The following is a 17,964-nucleotide window of genomic DNA, read 5'->3' as shown; positions in this document are numbered from 1 at the left end:
AATGAACCTGACAAGGACTGGCCTTGCTCCTACGTATCTCTACTTTTGATGGAGAATCAAGGATCACGTAGTTCTGGCTGAGAAATTGTTTGTTGTGGATGTTTTTAGTTTTTGAAGATTTTTATATTTTTTGGTATTTTTTGATGTAATATTTAGATTTTTCGCGTAATGAGCACTAGGCTGATGCGTACGATCGCACGAGCACTCACACGACTTTTTCCTTGTTTTTATTGTTTTGCGTAATGAGCACTAGGCTGATGCGTACGATCGCACGAGCACTCACACGGCTTTTTCCTTATTTTTTATTATTTTGTGTAATGAGCACTACGCTGATGCGTACGATCGCACGAGCACTCACACGACTTTTTTTGTTTATTTTAGATTTTGGGTAATGAGTACTAGGCTGATGCGTACGATCACACGAGTACTCATACCAATATTTATATTATTACATGTTTTTTAAAGTTTTTTATTTTTTATTAAGAAGGATAGATGAGTTGAATATATATACGACATAAAAATGTGAAAAACATAAAGAAAAATTGTGATAGAAAACAAGATAAATTTGTAAAGTAAAAAAAATGATCAAAATGCATATATAAATAGAATGAAGAGAAAATGTGTACCTTGTTGAAGATTTGTGTGATGAAATAAAGCCTTACTTGTAATAAGTTGTGAGAAAGATAGATGGAAGATGAAGAAGATAGCTTTATAGTAGAAATATGGTATGAAATTTACTATGTTTGAAGGGAATAGGAAATGGTAAAGTGTGAGAGAAAAATGGAGTAGAGTTTTGAGATGGAATGTAGAGATTTTGAGAGAGAAGAGATGGATATTATCTTTTTTTTTTTTGAAGTGAAAAGAATGTAGGTATTTATAGAGTTAAGGATGAAGAAAGTTGATGAATAAAAATAATATAATAAGTTGGTGGAAAATTTAGATGAATTAAAAAAAGGTGAATAGAAAAAGTTAATGTGGAAAATAAGTGAAAGAAATAATATAAAAAGTTGGTGGAGAAATTAGGTGTGGAAATTAAGTGGAAGAAATAATATAAAAAGTTGGTGGAGAAATTAGGTGAAATAAATTATAGTAAATAGTAAAAGTTAATGTGAAAAATAAGTGAAAGAAATAATATAAAAAGTGGGTGGAGAAATTAGGTGTGGAAATTAAGTGGAAGAAATAATATAAAAAGTTGGTGGAGAAATTAGGTGAAATAAAATATAGTAAATAGTAAAAGTTAATGTGGAAAATAAGTGAAAGAAATAATATAAAAAGTGGGTGGAGAAATTAGGTAGGAAATTAAGTGGAAGAAATAATATAAAAAGTTGGTGGAGAAATTAGGTGAAATAAAATATAGTAAATAGTAAAAGTTAATGTGGAAAATAAGTGAAAGAAATAATATAAAAAGTGGGTGGAAAAATAAGGTGGAGAAAAATGGATAATAAAAAATGTTGATGGAGAAGATATAATTAAAAATGTAAGTGGAATAATTAGAAAAGTTGATATATAAAATTAATATGGAAATGATGTGGAAAAAGTAAATGAAAAAAGGTAGATGATGTGGAGGGTGAGGTGGATGGTGATGTGGAGAATAGGGTGTGATAAGAAAAGATGGGTGGTGAGGAAGTAAAAAAAATGAGATTATTTTGGGCCATTGGATTAAGTGTTTAAAAGAAAATTTGGGGGTGCAAAAAGTAAAATAGTATTTTTCATTTTGTTTTTTTTTATGTTCTTTTTTATTTATTTTATACTCATGATGCAAATAAAATAAATCTACCAGTCAATCCGGACGCAATTGGGTGTTGACAGCTGCCCCTCTTTACTTAGATTTTACTAGATAATATGAAAATGTGAGATTTTTGTATTATGGGAGTAAAAGCTAAGTAAAGAAAGAAACATTAATTTCGTCCAGATTTCAAAATGAGCGGGAAACAAACAGGGAAATCTAAACAAAATGAACAAGGCTAAGAGAAATGAGGTGCAGACATTATTGAGGGTGTAACAACCCTATGGATGAAGTTGATGAGGTGTAAAAACCTCGTGGAGGGTGTACCAACCCTATGGAAGTGAATGTTGAGTTTGATTGCTGGGCTCGACCATTGCCTTGCAGAGGGCCGAGATGCCAATGACAGAAAGTAAAATTGGGCTCGACCATTGCCTTCCAGAGGGCCGAGATGCCAATGACAGAAAGTAAAATTGGGCTCGACCATTGCCTTGCAGAGGGCCGAGATGCCAATGCAGAAAGTAAAATTGGGCTCGACCATTGCCTTGCAGAGGGTCGAGATACCAATGACAGAAGGTAAAATTGGGCTCGACCATTGCCTTGCAGAGGGCCGAGATACCAATAGCAGAAAGTAAAATTGGGCTCAACCATTGCCTTGCAGAGGGCCGAGATACCAATGACAGAAGGTAAAATTGGGCTCGACCATTGCCTTGCATAGGGCGGAGATACCAATAGCAGAAAGTAAAATTGGGCTTGATCATTGCCTTGCAGAGGGCCGAGATACCAATGACAGAAGGTAAAATTGGGCTCGACCATTGCCTTGTAGAGGGCCGAGATACCAATAGCAGAAAGTAAAATTGGGCTCGACCATTGCCTTGCAGAGGGCCGAGATACCAATAGCAGAAAGTAAAATTGGGCTCGACCATTGCCTTGCAGAGGGTCGAGATACCAATAGCAGAAAGTAAAATTGGGCTCAAGCATTGCCTTGTAAATGGTCGAGATACCAATGACAGAAGGTAAAATTGGGCTCGACCATTGCCTTGCAGAGGGCCGAGATACCAATAGCAGAAAGTAAAATTGGGCTCGACCATTGCTTTGTAGAGGGCCAAGATACCAATGACAGAAGGTAAAATTGGGCTCGAGCATTGCCTTGCAGAGGGTCGAGATACCAATATCAGAAAGTAAAATGTTTGATTGTTTTGAATTGGAGAGTTTTGAATTTTTTTTTTTTTGGTTTTGCATGAACTTGAAATCAATAAACATGGTTGATATAAGTTTTGAAATTGGAGGAGAAAGCTTTGATGCATGTTGATTTTATTTTTTTTTTTTGAAGGAAGAAGATTTGATAAACATTCATGAAAACAAATTCAAAGTTTATGAAAATATGTACATGATGTTTGACTTGTGATATTTTTTTGTCCATAATGGAAGATTATGAAACTATGACACTCTTGTTTTTTTTTTTACTGAGTCAATTTGTTTTCTTTGAAATCATCAAATTTATGAAGATTTAGGCCATCATTTTTTTTAAAATGGATGTCAAATTCTAAAGTCAAATGTTCAAACTTGTGTGCTAAACATTTCTTTTGAAACATCAGTGTATGCATGCCTGATATCAAGGATTGGGACAAATGTGTGGAAGGATTTGGAAGGGTTTTGGCAGGTATAGGGATCACAATGTGGGCCTGTCATTCCTCAAACTAGTTGTAAATGTGAGATCAGAGATACTCTTCAAGCTGCCCCAGTTTAAGGTCTGGGAGAAACATTTGTATGGACAAATGTATCTATGAAATATCAGGGTGTCAAATCCATATATCTCACAAAATTGCCCCTAGTTTTGGATACTAATCAGTGAAGGTCAAGGCAGATTGACATCATGCAAGGCCCAAAAAGTTGCCCCCTGTTTCGGGTTCGCAAATGTTAAGATGAATAGAAATCATGGAAGGCCAAAATGGCTGCCCCTGTTTTGAGGGTGACTTTATAAATTCTGGGACCAATTAGAGTCATACAAAATTGAGATAACTTCCCCAGTTTCAATAGGATGGATAAATCAAGCTCATGAGAGGCACACAAAGGTTGCCCAGCTGGGTGAATGGATTGATGAACGTCAGGATGAATGAGGCCGAACAGGGCTGCCCCTCGTCTGAGGATGGGTTTAGAAAGGATTGAACAAAAGGATGCCCTTAAATGACCTTTCTTTTTAGCTAATTAGCAAGAAAATCCCTTCTTCCTAAGACATTTTGTTTCTTCATTTTTATTTTCTCTTTTTCTACAACTATATTGCAAGTCATTTCAACTTATCACACAATTAATCTTTATGAAAATTAAAGAAATCATCATTCAATCAGTGTGGGCTTTTATTCGGCTTGTAATGATGTTGTGGGCTGAAGGTTATTCAAACAACGGATAAGGCCCAAACAAATGTTTTCATGTTATTATTTTTTTGAAACAAGAGTTACCATTTTGGTCCTGAATTTGTTATTTGTCAACCTCCTCAATGCTTTTCCCTTCTTAAGATCACCACTCAGTGTTTCTTCTTTCTATTTGCTCTTCTTGATGAACTTTCTTTCTTTGATCACTAAGTGTCTTTTGTTTGCATCCTGAGTCGACTTCTATTGTAATGGTAACTCTTACTCAAGTAAATTTGAAAAAGAATTATTTCTTGGCTCAAATGGGTATCAATGGATATATTTTTTTATTTCTTTTTGGATGAAGGAAAATGGCCACACATCATCTTGAACTCTGGTCACTTTCTCTTCGAAAGATTAACTCTATGACAAATCAATTGACTTCAGCACAAGTTGTTTTTTTCTTTTTATTTTCTTTTTGAAACTCTCTCTTTTTTTTTTTGAAGGATTAAGGGATCACCTAACTGACAAAATTATGGACAGGCACATTTTCCCCAGAATATAATTTTGTTTATCTTGGGCAATGATCGGGGTCAATCCTTTTGTACAATGAAGGCCAGAGGATGGATGTTTTCAAACAAAGGCTCAACTAAGGCTAACAAGTAGATGTTTACAAACAAAGGTTCAATTAAGGCTGAGTATGAGGGATGGATGTTTACAAACAAAGGCTGAATGAAGTTTGACGGGTAGATGTTTACAAATAAAGATTCAATGAAGGCTGATCATGGATATTACTAAGGAATGAGTATTCTCAAGTAATGCACACACTGAGGTTCAAATGGCAAATGTGACCCAATTCTCTGACCCAACAAAAAATGACATCCATTTTCTTTTTATTCTTAGAATAACATAAACTTGATGACTTACCTCGAAAACAATTGACTCAATTATCTTTTTGAATTTTTCAAATTTGTGTTCTCTTTTTTTTTTATGAATACAAAAATGTAATGATGAAACTAACTGAAATAAATCTTTTTGAATTTTCAAAATTGTGCATCATTCTTTTATGAAGAAATCATGCGAATCATTCAAACATACTTTTTTGTATTTTTTCACTTGGGCTATCTTTTTTTTTTACGACATCCTTCAGGACCGAGTTTATGCCGACCGAATATACCCGTGATGCTTTAACATGCATTATTTCCATTTTTCCTTATTTACCTAAAAGTTCAACGCGATATGCGGTATTTCAATGATTTATGCGAACAGAATTACAAATTTAAACATGCGTTATTTATTGAATAATAAGCTTTCAAGACAACATCAATATCCCTTAATAGCGTCCCCTATCACGGAATCATCATGCGTAAAACTTTTTTACCGTATCAGAATTAACCGGTAGCGGTAACTCCTCTCCATCCATCCTTGTGAGAATTAGTGCCCCACCAGAGAATGCCTTCTTCACCACAAATGGCCCTTCATAATTTGGGGTCCACTTGCCTCTATGATCCTTTTGTATAGGCAAAATCTTCTTCAACACCAACTCGCCTTCATGAAACGCTCTTGGGCGTACCTTTTTGTCAAACGCCTTTTTCATTCTTTTTTGGTACAATTGTCCGTGGCACATTGCTGTTAACCTTTTTTCTTCAATTAGATTGAGTTGGTCGAATGGAGCTTGAACCCACTCAGCTTCCTCTAATTGGGTTTCCATCAACACTCGTAAGGATGGAATTTCCACCTCAAATGGAAGTACTGCTTCCATCCCATACACAAGTGAGAAAGGTGTTGCCCCAGTTGATGTTCGTACCGATGTGCGATATCCATGTAAAGCAAAAGGAAGCATTTCGTGCCAATCTTTATAGGTGACCACCATCTTTTGCACAATTTTCTTGATATTCTTATTGGCAGCCTCTATTGCCCCATTCATCTTTGGACGATAAGGAGAAGAATTATGATGATGAATTTTGAACTCCTTACATAATTCTACCATCATTTGGTTGTTCAGGTTGGTGGCATTATCAGTGATGATCTTGTTAGGGAGCCCATATCTACAAATCAACTCCTTTTTTATGAACCTGGTCACCACCTTTCTAGTCATGTTGGCATAAGAAGTAGCCTCAACCCACTTGGTGAAATAATCGATTGCGACTAGTATGAAATGATGCCCGTTTGATGCCTTCGGCTCTATGGCTCCAATGACATCTATTCCCCACATTGAAAATGGCCATGGTGCAGACAACACGCTTAGGGTTGTAGGTGGCACGTTGATATTATCTGCATATTTCTGACATTTCTCGCACTTTCTTACGTGTGTGCAACAATCATTTTCCATGGTTAACCAAAAATAACTAGCTCTTAATATCTTCCTAGCCATCGAATGTCCATTCATGTGTGTGCCAAAGGTACCTTCATGAACTTCTTCCAGTATCAGCTCGGCTTCCTTTGCATCCACGCATCTGAGGAGAACCATGTCATAATTTCTCTTGTATAAAATGTCCCCATTTAAGATAAAACTTCCAGCCAATCTCCTTAGCGACCTCTTATCGTTTTCGGACACCTTCTCAGGATATTCACGAGTCTTAAGATAATGCTTGATATCAAAATACCAAGGTTTACCATCTAACTCCTCTTCAATGATATGGGAATATGCTGGCTCTACATGGCTCTTCATTTCAATCATCGGTAATTCTGCATCTTGGTGAACTTCAAACATTGACGACAAGGTCGCCAACGCGTCTGCCAATTGATTATCTTCTCTAGGTATGTGGTTAAATGTGATGGAATCGAAATACTCTATCAATCCCCTGATGTAAGCTTGGTAGGGAATTAATTTTGTATCCCTAGTTTCCCATTCTCCTTTCAATTGATGGATGACCAAAGCTGAATCTCCATACACATCCAGAATTTTTGCCTTGGACTCAATTGCTGCTCGAATACCCATGGCACAGGCTTCATATTCAGCGATGTTATTTGTGCAGCTAAAACACAACCTTGCCGTCATTGGTATATACTGACGCTCTGGGGAGATAAGCACTGCCCCTATTCCATGTCCCATCACATTTGAGGCTCCGTCGAATAACACTGTCCATGCTTTTTCGTTTCGGTCTTCTTTGTTCTCTTCGAATAAAGCCATGATATCCTCATCAGGAAATTCAGGTTGCATTGGTTGATAATCACAAAGGGGTTGATGAGCCAGGTATTCTGCTAGTGCGCTACCCTTGACAGATTTCTGAGTGACATATACGATGTCGTATTCTGACAATAGCATCTGCCATCGAGCTATCCTTCCAGTAAGAGCAGGCTTTTCAAAAATATACTTGATAGGATCCATCTTGGATATCAACCATGTGGAATGACTCAACAAGTATTGCCTTAAACGATGAGCGGCCCATGCCAATGCGCAGCAAGTCCACTTTAACGATGATTATCGTTGTTCGTAGTCTGTGAACTTCTTGCTCAAGTAATATATAGCGTGCTCTCTTTTTCCATCCTCATCATGCTGACCCAATACGCAACCCATTGACTTGTCCAATACAGTCAAATACAAAATGAGTGGCCTTCGTGGTTCTGGTGGACGTAATACATGAGGGTCCTGTAAGTATTGTTTGACTCTCTCAAAAGCAGCCTGACAATCCTCATTCCACACCACAGCCTGATTCTTTCGTAACAACTTGAACAGTGGTTCACAAGTAGTAGTTAATTGGGAGATGAATCTAGCAATGTAATTCAATCTACCCAAAAACCCTCGAACTTCTTTTTCCGATTTAGGCGCAGGCATTTCCATTATCGCTCGCACTTTGTCTGGATCCACCTCTATCCCCCTCTGGCTGACAATAAAGCCCAACAATTTCCCGAATTTCACTCCAAATGTACATTTGGCGGGATTCAGCCTAAGCTTATACTTCCTCAATCTCTCGAATAACTTTCTCAAGTTGAGGACGTGTTCTTCTTCTGATTCGGATTTCACGATCATGTCGTCCACATAAACTTCAATCTCCTTGTGCATCATATCATGGAAAAGTGCCACCATCGCCCTTTGATATGTTGCCCCAGCATTCTTGAGTCCAAAAGACATCACCTTATAACAAAATGTTCCCCACAACGTGATAAAGGTTGTCTTTTCCATATCTTCTGGCGCCATTTTGATTTGATTATATCCCGAGAAACCATCCATGAATGAGAATAGCGAAAATTTGGCCGTATTATCAACTAAAGTGTCGATGTGAGGTAATGGAAAATTATCCTTTGGACTTGCATGGTTCAAATCATGATAGTCAATGCACATTCGAACTTTACCATCTTTCTTAGGCACTGGTACAATGTTTGCTACCCATTGTGGATATCTTGCCACAGCTAGAAATCCTGCATCGAATTGTTTCTGTACCTTTTCCTTGATTTTCAAGGACATTTCTGGTTTCATTCTTCTTAACTTTTGCTGGACTGGGGGGCATTCCGGCTTAAGTGGGAGCTTGTGTTGCACAATGTTGGTATCCAGACCAGGCATATCATTATACGACCAAGCAAACACATCCTTAAACTCCTTCAATAGGAGACACAACTCTTCTCTCATTTCTTCTTTCATGCTAGTACCGATTCTCACTTCTTTTATCTCATCTTCATCTCCTAAGTTGAGTATTTCAATCTCTTCCTGGTGGGGTTTTATCTCTTTAGACTCTTGTTCCACTAATCTCAATAGTTCTGGGGAGGGTTCCAGATCATCTTCACAATCATCTTCCGTATTATTGACAGGGTTCTCAAAATTAGGAGTATCGATATTGTTATTTTCAAAACATTCATCGTCATGTCTGCATAATTTAATTATTGGAAAAAGAATAAATAAACAGGAAGAATGACGAAGAATGCCAAATGATGATAAAACATAAACAAACACAACTTTATTATCACACTGAGCACAAAAACTAAACGTCAACCCGTAAGTCATGAATCCTAAAGACCTGGGTAAAGCTACAGGATTAATTAAGACTATTACATTTTATTAAGCATCACGGGTAAATCCAGGGTTTCCCAATTGTTGAGTGGTGCATCTGGGGAGCAGGCCCACACGAAACTTGAGCTCTCAGATCTTTCTTCATTCTCCACGGCTGCTATTTGGCCAGTGTTGACCCATCCTGCGCTGTGAAAACTCTCCTTGATGTCACAAATACGAATCTTTTCCATCTTGGGTTCCCGTCTTTCTACACGAGCCAGACTACGCTCTCTCCTTTCTCCTATCAGTCTTTTCCTGTCCTCTTTGGTGGGCTTGTACCCTAGGCCATATCTGTTCTTATTCTCAACGACCTCTAGAGGGAAAACTCGCCCCTGCCCATGTTTGCCTAAACCTTTACCATGCATATAACCTTCTTTCAGAAAGACTTTGGCCATCATAATAGAAGCACGCGACATACGCGGGCTTACTAGGAATGGCTCCACATAGGCATTTCCTACAATCTCTAATGATTGGAAAGCTGTCTCGAGAGCTTCCTCAGCCGCCTCAATATAGCGTGTGGACGATGGCCCAGTCACAAGGAGATCCTCCTCTCCTAATATTATCACCAATTTATCTTCCATGACATATTTCAGCTTCTGGTGTAGTGTGGAAGGTACAACTCCTGCAGAATGGATCCATGGTCGACCCAACAGACAACTATAGGCCGGGAGGATATCCATGACTTGGAATGTCACTTGAAAGACGCACGGACCAACTTGGACCGGTAGTTCCACTTCTCCCATCACTTCCCTTTTACTGCCGTCGAATGCCCTCACAATCATAGAGCTTGGCTTCATATCCATTCCATCACAGGGTAGTTTCTCCAATGTCGCCTTTGGCATGACGTTCAAAGAGGAGCCATTGTCCACCAAGACACGTGCTATAACATGATCCAGGCATTTCACAGAGACATGAAGAGCCTTGTTATGCCCTCTTCCCTCAATAGGTATCTTCTCATCGGTAAAGGTGAGGTAATTATTAGCAATAATGTTTCCAACAATGCCCTCGAACTTGTTCAGAGAAATATCTTGCTCCACATGGGCTTCACTAAGTACCTTCATTAACAACTTTCTATGAGATGCAGAATGCATGAGCAATTCTAGTAAGGAGATCCGAGCAGGCATGCGGTTTAGCTGTTCCACCACCTTGTACTCACTCTGTTGTATGAACTTTAAAAATTCGCAAGCCTCTTCTTTGGATATTTCTTTCCTCTCTCCTTTGTCAGGGGTTTCTTCCGCCTGTACACCTTTCCCTTTCAAGCACTCCTTCCCTTTTGCGGTCATTGTTGCTTCGTTATTGTTGGCTCCTTCTCTTGTCAACTCTGGTGGTGTAAAGATTCGACCACTTCTCGTTATTCCCCCAATGCTTGATATGTTTTCAATGGTTGGGTCTGCACCTTTTCCTTCCTCTAACGCAAATGCCCCATATCTCCAAGGGACAACTTTCTCATTTTTGTAAGGAAATGGGGATGGCACACGGATAACAAAAGATGGTTTTCCTTCAGTTACCGGCGCAGGGGTGGTCTTGGTGAAATGGATCACCAATGGTTCTGGCAGAGTTACATCAGATTCCCCACCAGTTTGTGCAAACACTTCCTCATCCTTATCCCCACGGCATACTTGTATCAAATTTCTGTCAAGCAGGTCTTGTAGAATATTTTCTAATTCAGCACACTCTTCAATAGAGTGCCCAATATCTGGATGGAGAGCGCATGCTGCACCCATATCATAATCACCTTCCACTAGTCCTACTTTTAACAACGCCCCAAAAATAAACCTCCTAGAACTCTGGATTTTTCTCACGTCTCTTATCAACTCATGTTTTTCGGCTTGGATGGCATTTGTCGAGGTACTCCCATGCCCAGACAATGGATTAGTGTCAGTGTTAGGTTTATCTTCTTGAAACTTTAGCCATCCAGAGTCGATTAGAGCCTGTACTTTATACTTGAAAGCCACACACCGCTCAATTGAGTGACCAATGCCTCCTCCATGGTAACTACACCTGGCATCTGCATCATAACCCCTTGGGTACGGAGGCTGTATAAGCTTCATCGGGCAAATGGCAACCAGACCCTTTTTTACGAGTTGAGGTAACAACTCCATGTAAGTCATAGGGATAGGGGTGAAATTAACAAATTGATTCCTTCTTGGATTAGTATTTGGACCCACATTCGTATTGGAACCTACGTTTTCCCCTCCCCTCTAGTTATTCGTCGGGATGTATTGTGGTTGATAGTACCCTGGTTGTTGTTGAGGCCTAATTTGATGACCAAATGACGCGTTAGCTGCATGTGGATGTTGACCCCAGTATGGTCGATAGTTATGAGTGGGAGCCTGACCTCTCCACATGGGGGTTTCAGATGTCGCATGCACATCTCCTTCCTTTCTTTTTCCGGAGTTGAAGCTAGGTTTTTTGGAATTTGCAACCATCGACGAGCCATATGCAATCTTCCCATTTTTCAACCCGATCTCTATTCGTTCGCCTATCACAATGATATCAGCAAAATTTGAAGATACATTTCCCACCATATGTTCATAAAATGGTGGTTGGAGTGTATTTACAAACATTGCCACCATTTCTCTATCATACAAAGGTGGCTCAACTTGTGCAGCCAATTCCCTCCATTGTTGAGCATACTCCTTAAAAGTTTCGTTGTCTTTCTTCGACATGTTTTGTAGCTGTAAACGATCTGGCGCAACATGTGTATTGTATATGTACTGTTTCACAAAAGCATCAGCCAAGTCCGCCCAACCACGAATTCGAGTCGGCTCCAAATGAGTATACCAGTTTAATGCCACTCCAGCCAAACTATCTTGGAAAATATGAATGAGCAGTTGCTCATCATAAGCATATGCAGCCATCTTTCTGCAAAACATGGTCAGATGGCTCTTAGGGCATGCATTTCCCTTATACTTCTCAAAATCTGGTGCCTTGAACTTATGTGGTATTTTGACGCCAGGAACCAAACTCAACCTGGCCACATCTCCGAACCCATAACTTTCAAATCCCTTAACAGCCCTCAATCTTGCTTCTAGGCTCTCCAACTTATCTTTTGCTCCGTCGACATTACTAATTACCCCCTGAAATGAAGTATGTGGCGCAAACTTGGTAGAAAAACCCTCCCCGGTAATCACATGAGGCACCGGAGTTACTCGTATTCCATCAGACATGTTTGCATTCATTCCTTCACTTACCATAGGTGCGGATATTACAACAGGTCCCTGAGTACCGATTGGCGGTATGTCGGCAGTGGTAGGGAAAGAGAATGAAACACGCTCCCTTTCCGTGTATTCTCCCACAGGTGGAGTGTAGCCGGGGGGTAATCCGTACATTGGGAACGGAACAGATTGGCTCCCAACATTGAACAACGGAGGGTAATATTGAGCACTTCCCTCAACTTGCGTAGGTGTCGACTCTCCCGTAGTCTTCAAGGCTTCGAGAGCTGTCAAAATATGGGCCATCTGATCCTTCAACTGGTTGACATCAGCCTTAATAGATTCGTGTGACTGCTCCCAATTTTCCATGACCTTCGAGTTAGCTCTGGTCTTGTACGGATGTCGTGGAAAATTTGCCATTGTTCTCTCACTTGTACCGATGATTATTTTTATTAGATTGGATAAAGATGAAAAATGCAAAACAAAAGCAAACATGATGCATGCTAGTGATGAGTGGAAATCACAAGATAACAATGACAATACTGATAGAAAATTAACACAAGCCGATACCAAACAAACATCCCTCATCTTTCAAGAAAATTTGATCCATTACATCGTCTAAAACACGCAATTCTGATGTACATCAATCCCGCTCCCGGGCAATGAAAGATTTCATCTCTCCCAACAACCATTTACAATGATTAATAAACAATTCTATTTCTGCTGGTGAGTTACGAAAATGAGTACTTGCTTCAGCATTCGACACCATCCTGGGGATATCTTCAATTGCCCCATTTGCCAAAGCAGCCAATTGAGATAAGCTTTCCTTCCAGTGCTTTACAGTCATTTCTTGGTCTGCAATGTGCTCTTTCATTTGCTTTATCAAGGCCTGATGCCCTTCTTCAAATTCCATCGACCTCCATCGCTCCTCCTGCTCCTCGATGTAATCTTCCATTTGTTTTAACATGGCCCGGTACTCCTTTTCGGACTCCTCCAACTTCCAGCGCTCCTGATTTATCTCTGCCTCAAATGATGTAGCCATTTCCTTCATTTGATGTCCCGCTTATTGTACTTGGACCTGTGCTTCTCTTAATCTTTTTAGGGCTTCCCTTTTATCCCTCTTGACTTCCTCATAGAGTTGTTTCCACTGCCTGTTTTCTTCTAAAGCCACCTTATTATCATTCGCCCTCATGGATAATTCCTTACTCGCGGCCGCTAGATCCTGTTTTACTCGAAATATATAATCTCCTTCAGCCTTCTGACTTTTGACAATGTTTTCATAAGCCCGCGACTTTTCTTCATTATCATTTCTCATATCCACAAGATCATTACGCGCCCGTTGTAATTCGTTTTCCAACCTAGCATTCCTCACCCTCAATTTGTCCATCTCAGTCTTCAATTGTTGCACCTCTTCATTCTCTAGGGCCTGGGATGGTCCTTCACTAGCTGATTGATCCTTGATTGGCTTGAAAGGAAACTTGACCACTTCCACTCTCTCCAGAATCCAAGTGTGATAACTAACCCTGCTATCCACTACTCCATTCCTCAAGTCCTTCTCTGCTCGAACAAAATTTTCCCAGGCGCTTTTAACCTTTCTTAACAGTTCAGTGAAATGCCCGTCTTCGTAATAAATGAATAGGGTAGCAAGGTAATTTGATGAAGGTGCCCCTCTCATGGGATGCCCGAATTGTCTTTGCACCAAAAGGGGGTTGTAATTGATACAGTACCGGGCGCCTATGAGAGGCACATTAGGAAAACTACCACAATGTTGTATAGCCATTTTATTTCCGAGCCAAGAAAGGTGCCATTTTATACTTCTTTCGCTCAAGCCAGCAAGGAATCAGGCCCAATTGTTCCCTCCCTTACCTTTAAGCCCTTGGTGTGACGAAGTCTTCGATAGACTCTTGACGTCGACCATCTCCTTAAACACACGCGCTGTCATCCATGTATACAACGCCGGTAAACAACAAAGAATCTTCTTTCCCTTTCTCTCCTGGCAAAAACTCAAGGTCCCATAAACATCTGCAAGAACGGCCGTTACAGAATTCTCTGATCTGGTTTTGCTTGCCACGAAAACGTCTATTGCGGTGTAATCCACGAATTTTTCTATTTTGGGAAACAAGACAATGCCGTATATGGTGAGGGCTAATACATCCATGCAAGTTTCCCAATCCTCTTTATCAGCCAGGTGATGTAAATATTGCTTCAGATATTCCTGTGATAACCCATGCAATTGATTCCTTATCATCATCCTGTTTTCAAGCTCCTTGGGGTGTAGTTTCATGATGGCAGCAATGGTGGGTATAGAGGCATGATGTTCTAAATATTGATAGGGAGTGGTGCCCTATAGTGGCAAACCCAAGATATGCTCGAACTCCTCTATAGTTGGCGCCAACTGAAAGTCTTGAAATGTGAAACATCGAAGCGGAGAATCATAATATTGTGCCAAGGCTGTGATAGCGGGTATTTGTACTTCAACCTCCATTAAGTTCAACAAATTTCCATATCTTCTCTGAAAGGTTTCTCTCTTCATAGTCTTAAGCCTTTTGCCCAAATTTATCAGCCCGGTCAAATTTCCAACATGGGTCCTTAGACTATACTTCTTTCTTAAATTGGAAGAGTCGGTGTGTCGTGTAGCATCGGATCTTGTGTCAACATCCATCTCGTATGAAGTCAAGTAGGTACCTGTGATTTCCTTTAAAATTAACATGTTACCAAATGATGTATGAATATGATGCATGAAAAAAAACGAACCACGTGAGGATTACAGAAGTACATATTTCTCTCATCGTGCTCTAACAAAGGTTCACTGTTCTGAGTTCAAGGTCAAGTATATGCAATCTCACAAGGATGGTTCCCTGAACCTAGAGGTCAAAGGTTACTAGAGCTATGGCCTCCTTCATAGCATCTCCACAACAGTCGAGTAGTCAACTAGGTGTGGAAACACATATGAAGAGAACAGACTCTAGCTGGAGTTCTCACGATAGCCAAACAGGAAGTACATCCCAGAGTGACACCGCTACACAACTCCTCTAATTCTAAGTTACGCTCAGACCCGGGTATAGGGCCCCACTCATGATATGCATAATGTGTAGAGGGAAATTATAATGTAAAACAACAATTGCAAAAATAAACACAGATAAGTAGACATATCAAACATAAATAAGGAACAATTATTTCAAACATAAGGAACAAGTAAAAGAAACTCACATGCAATTATTCAAAATATCAAACACATATAAGAAAAAAAAGGAAGAAAAACACAGAAAAACCACATCGAATTCGCTGATCTAATTAAACGGCCTGACTCTCTTCATTTCCCCAGTGGAGTCGCCATCTGTCGCAACCGGAATCGCGACGGGACGACGATCCGAAAAATAAAACGTTTTGAAAAAAAGAGTTTTGGAGTCGCCACCATAGTTTATTCTGGAAAACTATGGAAAAACCATAAAATGATAAAGCATGGTCTGTGAAACTGAGATTCTCAGTTCGGGAGTCGGTTACGTGTAGGGAAGGTATTAGCACCCTACAACGTCTGCCCTAAGGCAGTACCTTTAATTAAATACACGAATAAGATGTGGTTTTCAAAATGTTTAACTTTCCCTTAAAATAAAAGTCTAAAGAAACAAAATATATGCTTGAAAATTTGTTTGAAAATTGTTTGAAATTTGTTTGAGAATTTTGTTTGGGAAAATGACTTTGGATTTTTTGGGAAAATGAACCTGACAAGGACTGGTCTTGCTCCTACGTATCTCCACTTTTGATGGAGAATCAAGGATCACGTAGTTCTGGCTGAGAAATTGTTTGTTGTGGATGTTTTTAGTTTTTGAAGATTTTTATATTTTTTGGTATTTTTTGATGTAATATTTAGATTTTTCGCGTAATGAGCACTAGGCTGATGCGTACGATCGCACGAGCACTCACACGGCTTTTTCCTTATTTTTTATTATTTTGCGTAATGAGCACTAGGCTGATGCGTACGATCGCACGAGCACTCACACGACGTTTTTTGTTTATTTTAGATTTTGGGTAATGAGTACTAGGCTGATGCGTACGATCGCACGAGTACTCATACCGATATTTATATTATTAGATGTTTTTTAAAGTCTTATATTTTTTATTAAGAAGGATAGATGAGTTGAATATATATACGACATAAAAATGTGAAAAGCATAAAGAAAAATTGTGATAGAAAACAAGATAATTTTGTAAAGTAAAAAAAATGATCAAAATGCATATATAAATAGAATCAAGAGAAAATATGTACCTTGTTGAAGATTTGTGTGATGAAATAAAGCCTTACTTGTAATAAGTTGTGAGAAAGATAGATGGAAGATGAAGAAGATAGCTTTATAGTAGAAATATGGTATGAAATTTACTATGTTTGAAGGGAATAGGAAATGGTAAAGTGTGAGAGAAAAATGGAGTAGAGTTTTGAGATGGAATGTAGAGATTTTGAGAGAGAAGAGATGGATATTATCTTTTTTTTTTTGAAGTGAAAAGAATGTAGGTATTTATAGAGTTAAGGATGAAGAAAGTTGATGAATAAAAATAATATAATAAGTTGGTGGAAAATTTAGATGAATTAAAAAAAGGTGAATAGAAAAAGTTAATGTGGAAAATAAGTGAAAGAAATAATATAAAAAGTTGGTGGAGAAATTAGGTGTGGAAATTAAGTGGAAGAAATAATATAAAAAGTTGGTGGAGAAATTAGGTGAAATAAATTATAGTAAATAGTAAAAGTTAATGTGAAAAATAAGTGAAAGAAATAATATAAAAAGTGGGTGGAGAAATTAGGTGTGGAAATTAAGTGGAAGAAATAATATAAAAAGTTGGTGGAGAAATTAGGTGAAATAAAATATAGTAAATAGTAAAAGTTAATGTGGAAAATAAGTGAAAGAAATAATATAAAAAGTGGGTGGAGAAATTAGGTAGGAAATTAAGTGGAAGAAATAATATAAAAAGTTGGTGGAGAAATTAGGTGAAATAAAATATAGTAAATAGTAAAAGTTAATGTGGAAAATAAGTGAAAGAAATAATATAAAAAGTGGGTGGAAAAATAAGGTGGAGAAAAATGGATAATAAAAAATGTTGATGGAGAAGATATAATTAAAAATGTAAGTGGAATAATTAGAAAAGTTGATATATAAAATTAATATGGAAATGATGTGGAAAAAGTAAATGAAAAAAGGTAGATGATGTGGAGGGTGAGGTGGATGGTGATGTGGAGAATAGGGTGTGATAAGAAAAGATGGGTGGTGAGTAAGTAAAAAAAATGAGATTATTTTGGGCCATTGGATTAAGTGTTTAAAAGAAAATTTGGGGGTGCAAAAAGTAAAATAGTATTTTTCATTTATTTTATTTTGGGCCATTGGATTAAGTGTTTTTTTTTTATGTTTTTTTTTTATTTATTTTATACTCATGATGCAAATAAAATAAATCTACTAGTCAATCCGGACGAAATTGGGTGTTCACAATATTTACTTTGATGCACTCAAATAACCTCATATAATAATTATGTCAGTCACCCTCCTATCATCATACAACAATCGCATCATAGATACTCATATCATCATACAACAATCACATCATAGATACTTATACCATCATACAACAATCGCATCATAGATACTTATACCATCATACCATAATCGCATCATAGATACTCATCCCACCATACCACAATTACTAATAGACATTCGTCCCACAATACTCAATGGACACTCGTCCCACAGTACTCAATAGACATTC

The 17,964-nt window shown here is 38.4% G+C and overlaps 2 protein-coding genes across 2 annotated transcripts; both read right to left on the bottom strand.

Annotated features, from left to right (window-relative positions):
* Positions 1-7,495: 7,495 nt before the first annotated feature.
* LOC108330418 (uncharacterized) lies at positions 7,496-11,160 on the bottom strand. Its single transcript, XM_017564904.2, has 2 exons — positions 9,062-11,160; positions 7,496-8,876 (listed from the first exon to the last, which is right to left on the bottom strand). The coding sequence occupies exons 1-2, from the start codon at positions 11,158-11,160 to the stop codon at positions 7,496-7,498; spliced, it is 3,480 nt and encodes a 1,159-aa protein (XP_017420393.2).
* Positions 11,161-11,259: 99 nt separating this feature from the next.
* Positions 11,260-12,633, bottom strand: LOC128196253 (uncharacterized). Its single transcript, XM_052876502.1, has one exon. It carries the CDS (start codon positions 12,631-12,633, stop codon positions 11,260-11,262), a length of 1,374 nt encoding a protein of 457 aa, XP_052732462.1.
* Positions 12,634-17,964: the final 5,331 nt, after the last annotated feature.

The sequence above is a fragment of the Vigna angularis genome, chromosome 4, assembly GCF_016808095.1.
Source record: "Vigna angularis cultivar LongXiaoDou No.4 chromosome 4, ASM1680809v1, whole genome shotgun sequence".
Lineage (NCBI taxonomy): Eukaryota > Viridiplantae > Streptophyta > Magnoliopsida > Fabales > Fabaceae > Vigna > Vigna angularis.
The sequence above is the reverse complement of the archived record's forward strand: the minus strand, read 5'-3'. Positions and strand labels throughout refer to the sequence as shown.

Bases quoted from the DNA above. Each gene is read 5' to 3' on its own strand.
- LOC108330418 (XM_017564904.2), bottom strand. From the start codon at position 11,160: ATGGAGTTGTTACCTCAACTCGTAAAAAAGGGTCTGGTTGCCATTTGC. The intron at 8,877-9,061 runs GTAATAGTCTTA...TAAATTATGCAG, and splicing joins CCCGTGATGCTTAATAAAAT to ACATGACGATGAATGTTTTG.
- LOC128196253 (XM_052876502.1), bottom strand. From the start codon at position 12,633: ATGGCAAATTTTCCACGACATCCGTACAAGACCAGAGCTAACTCGAAG.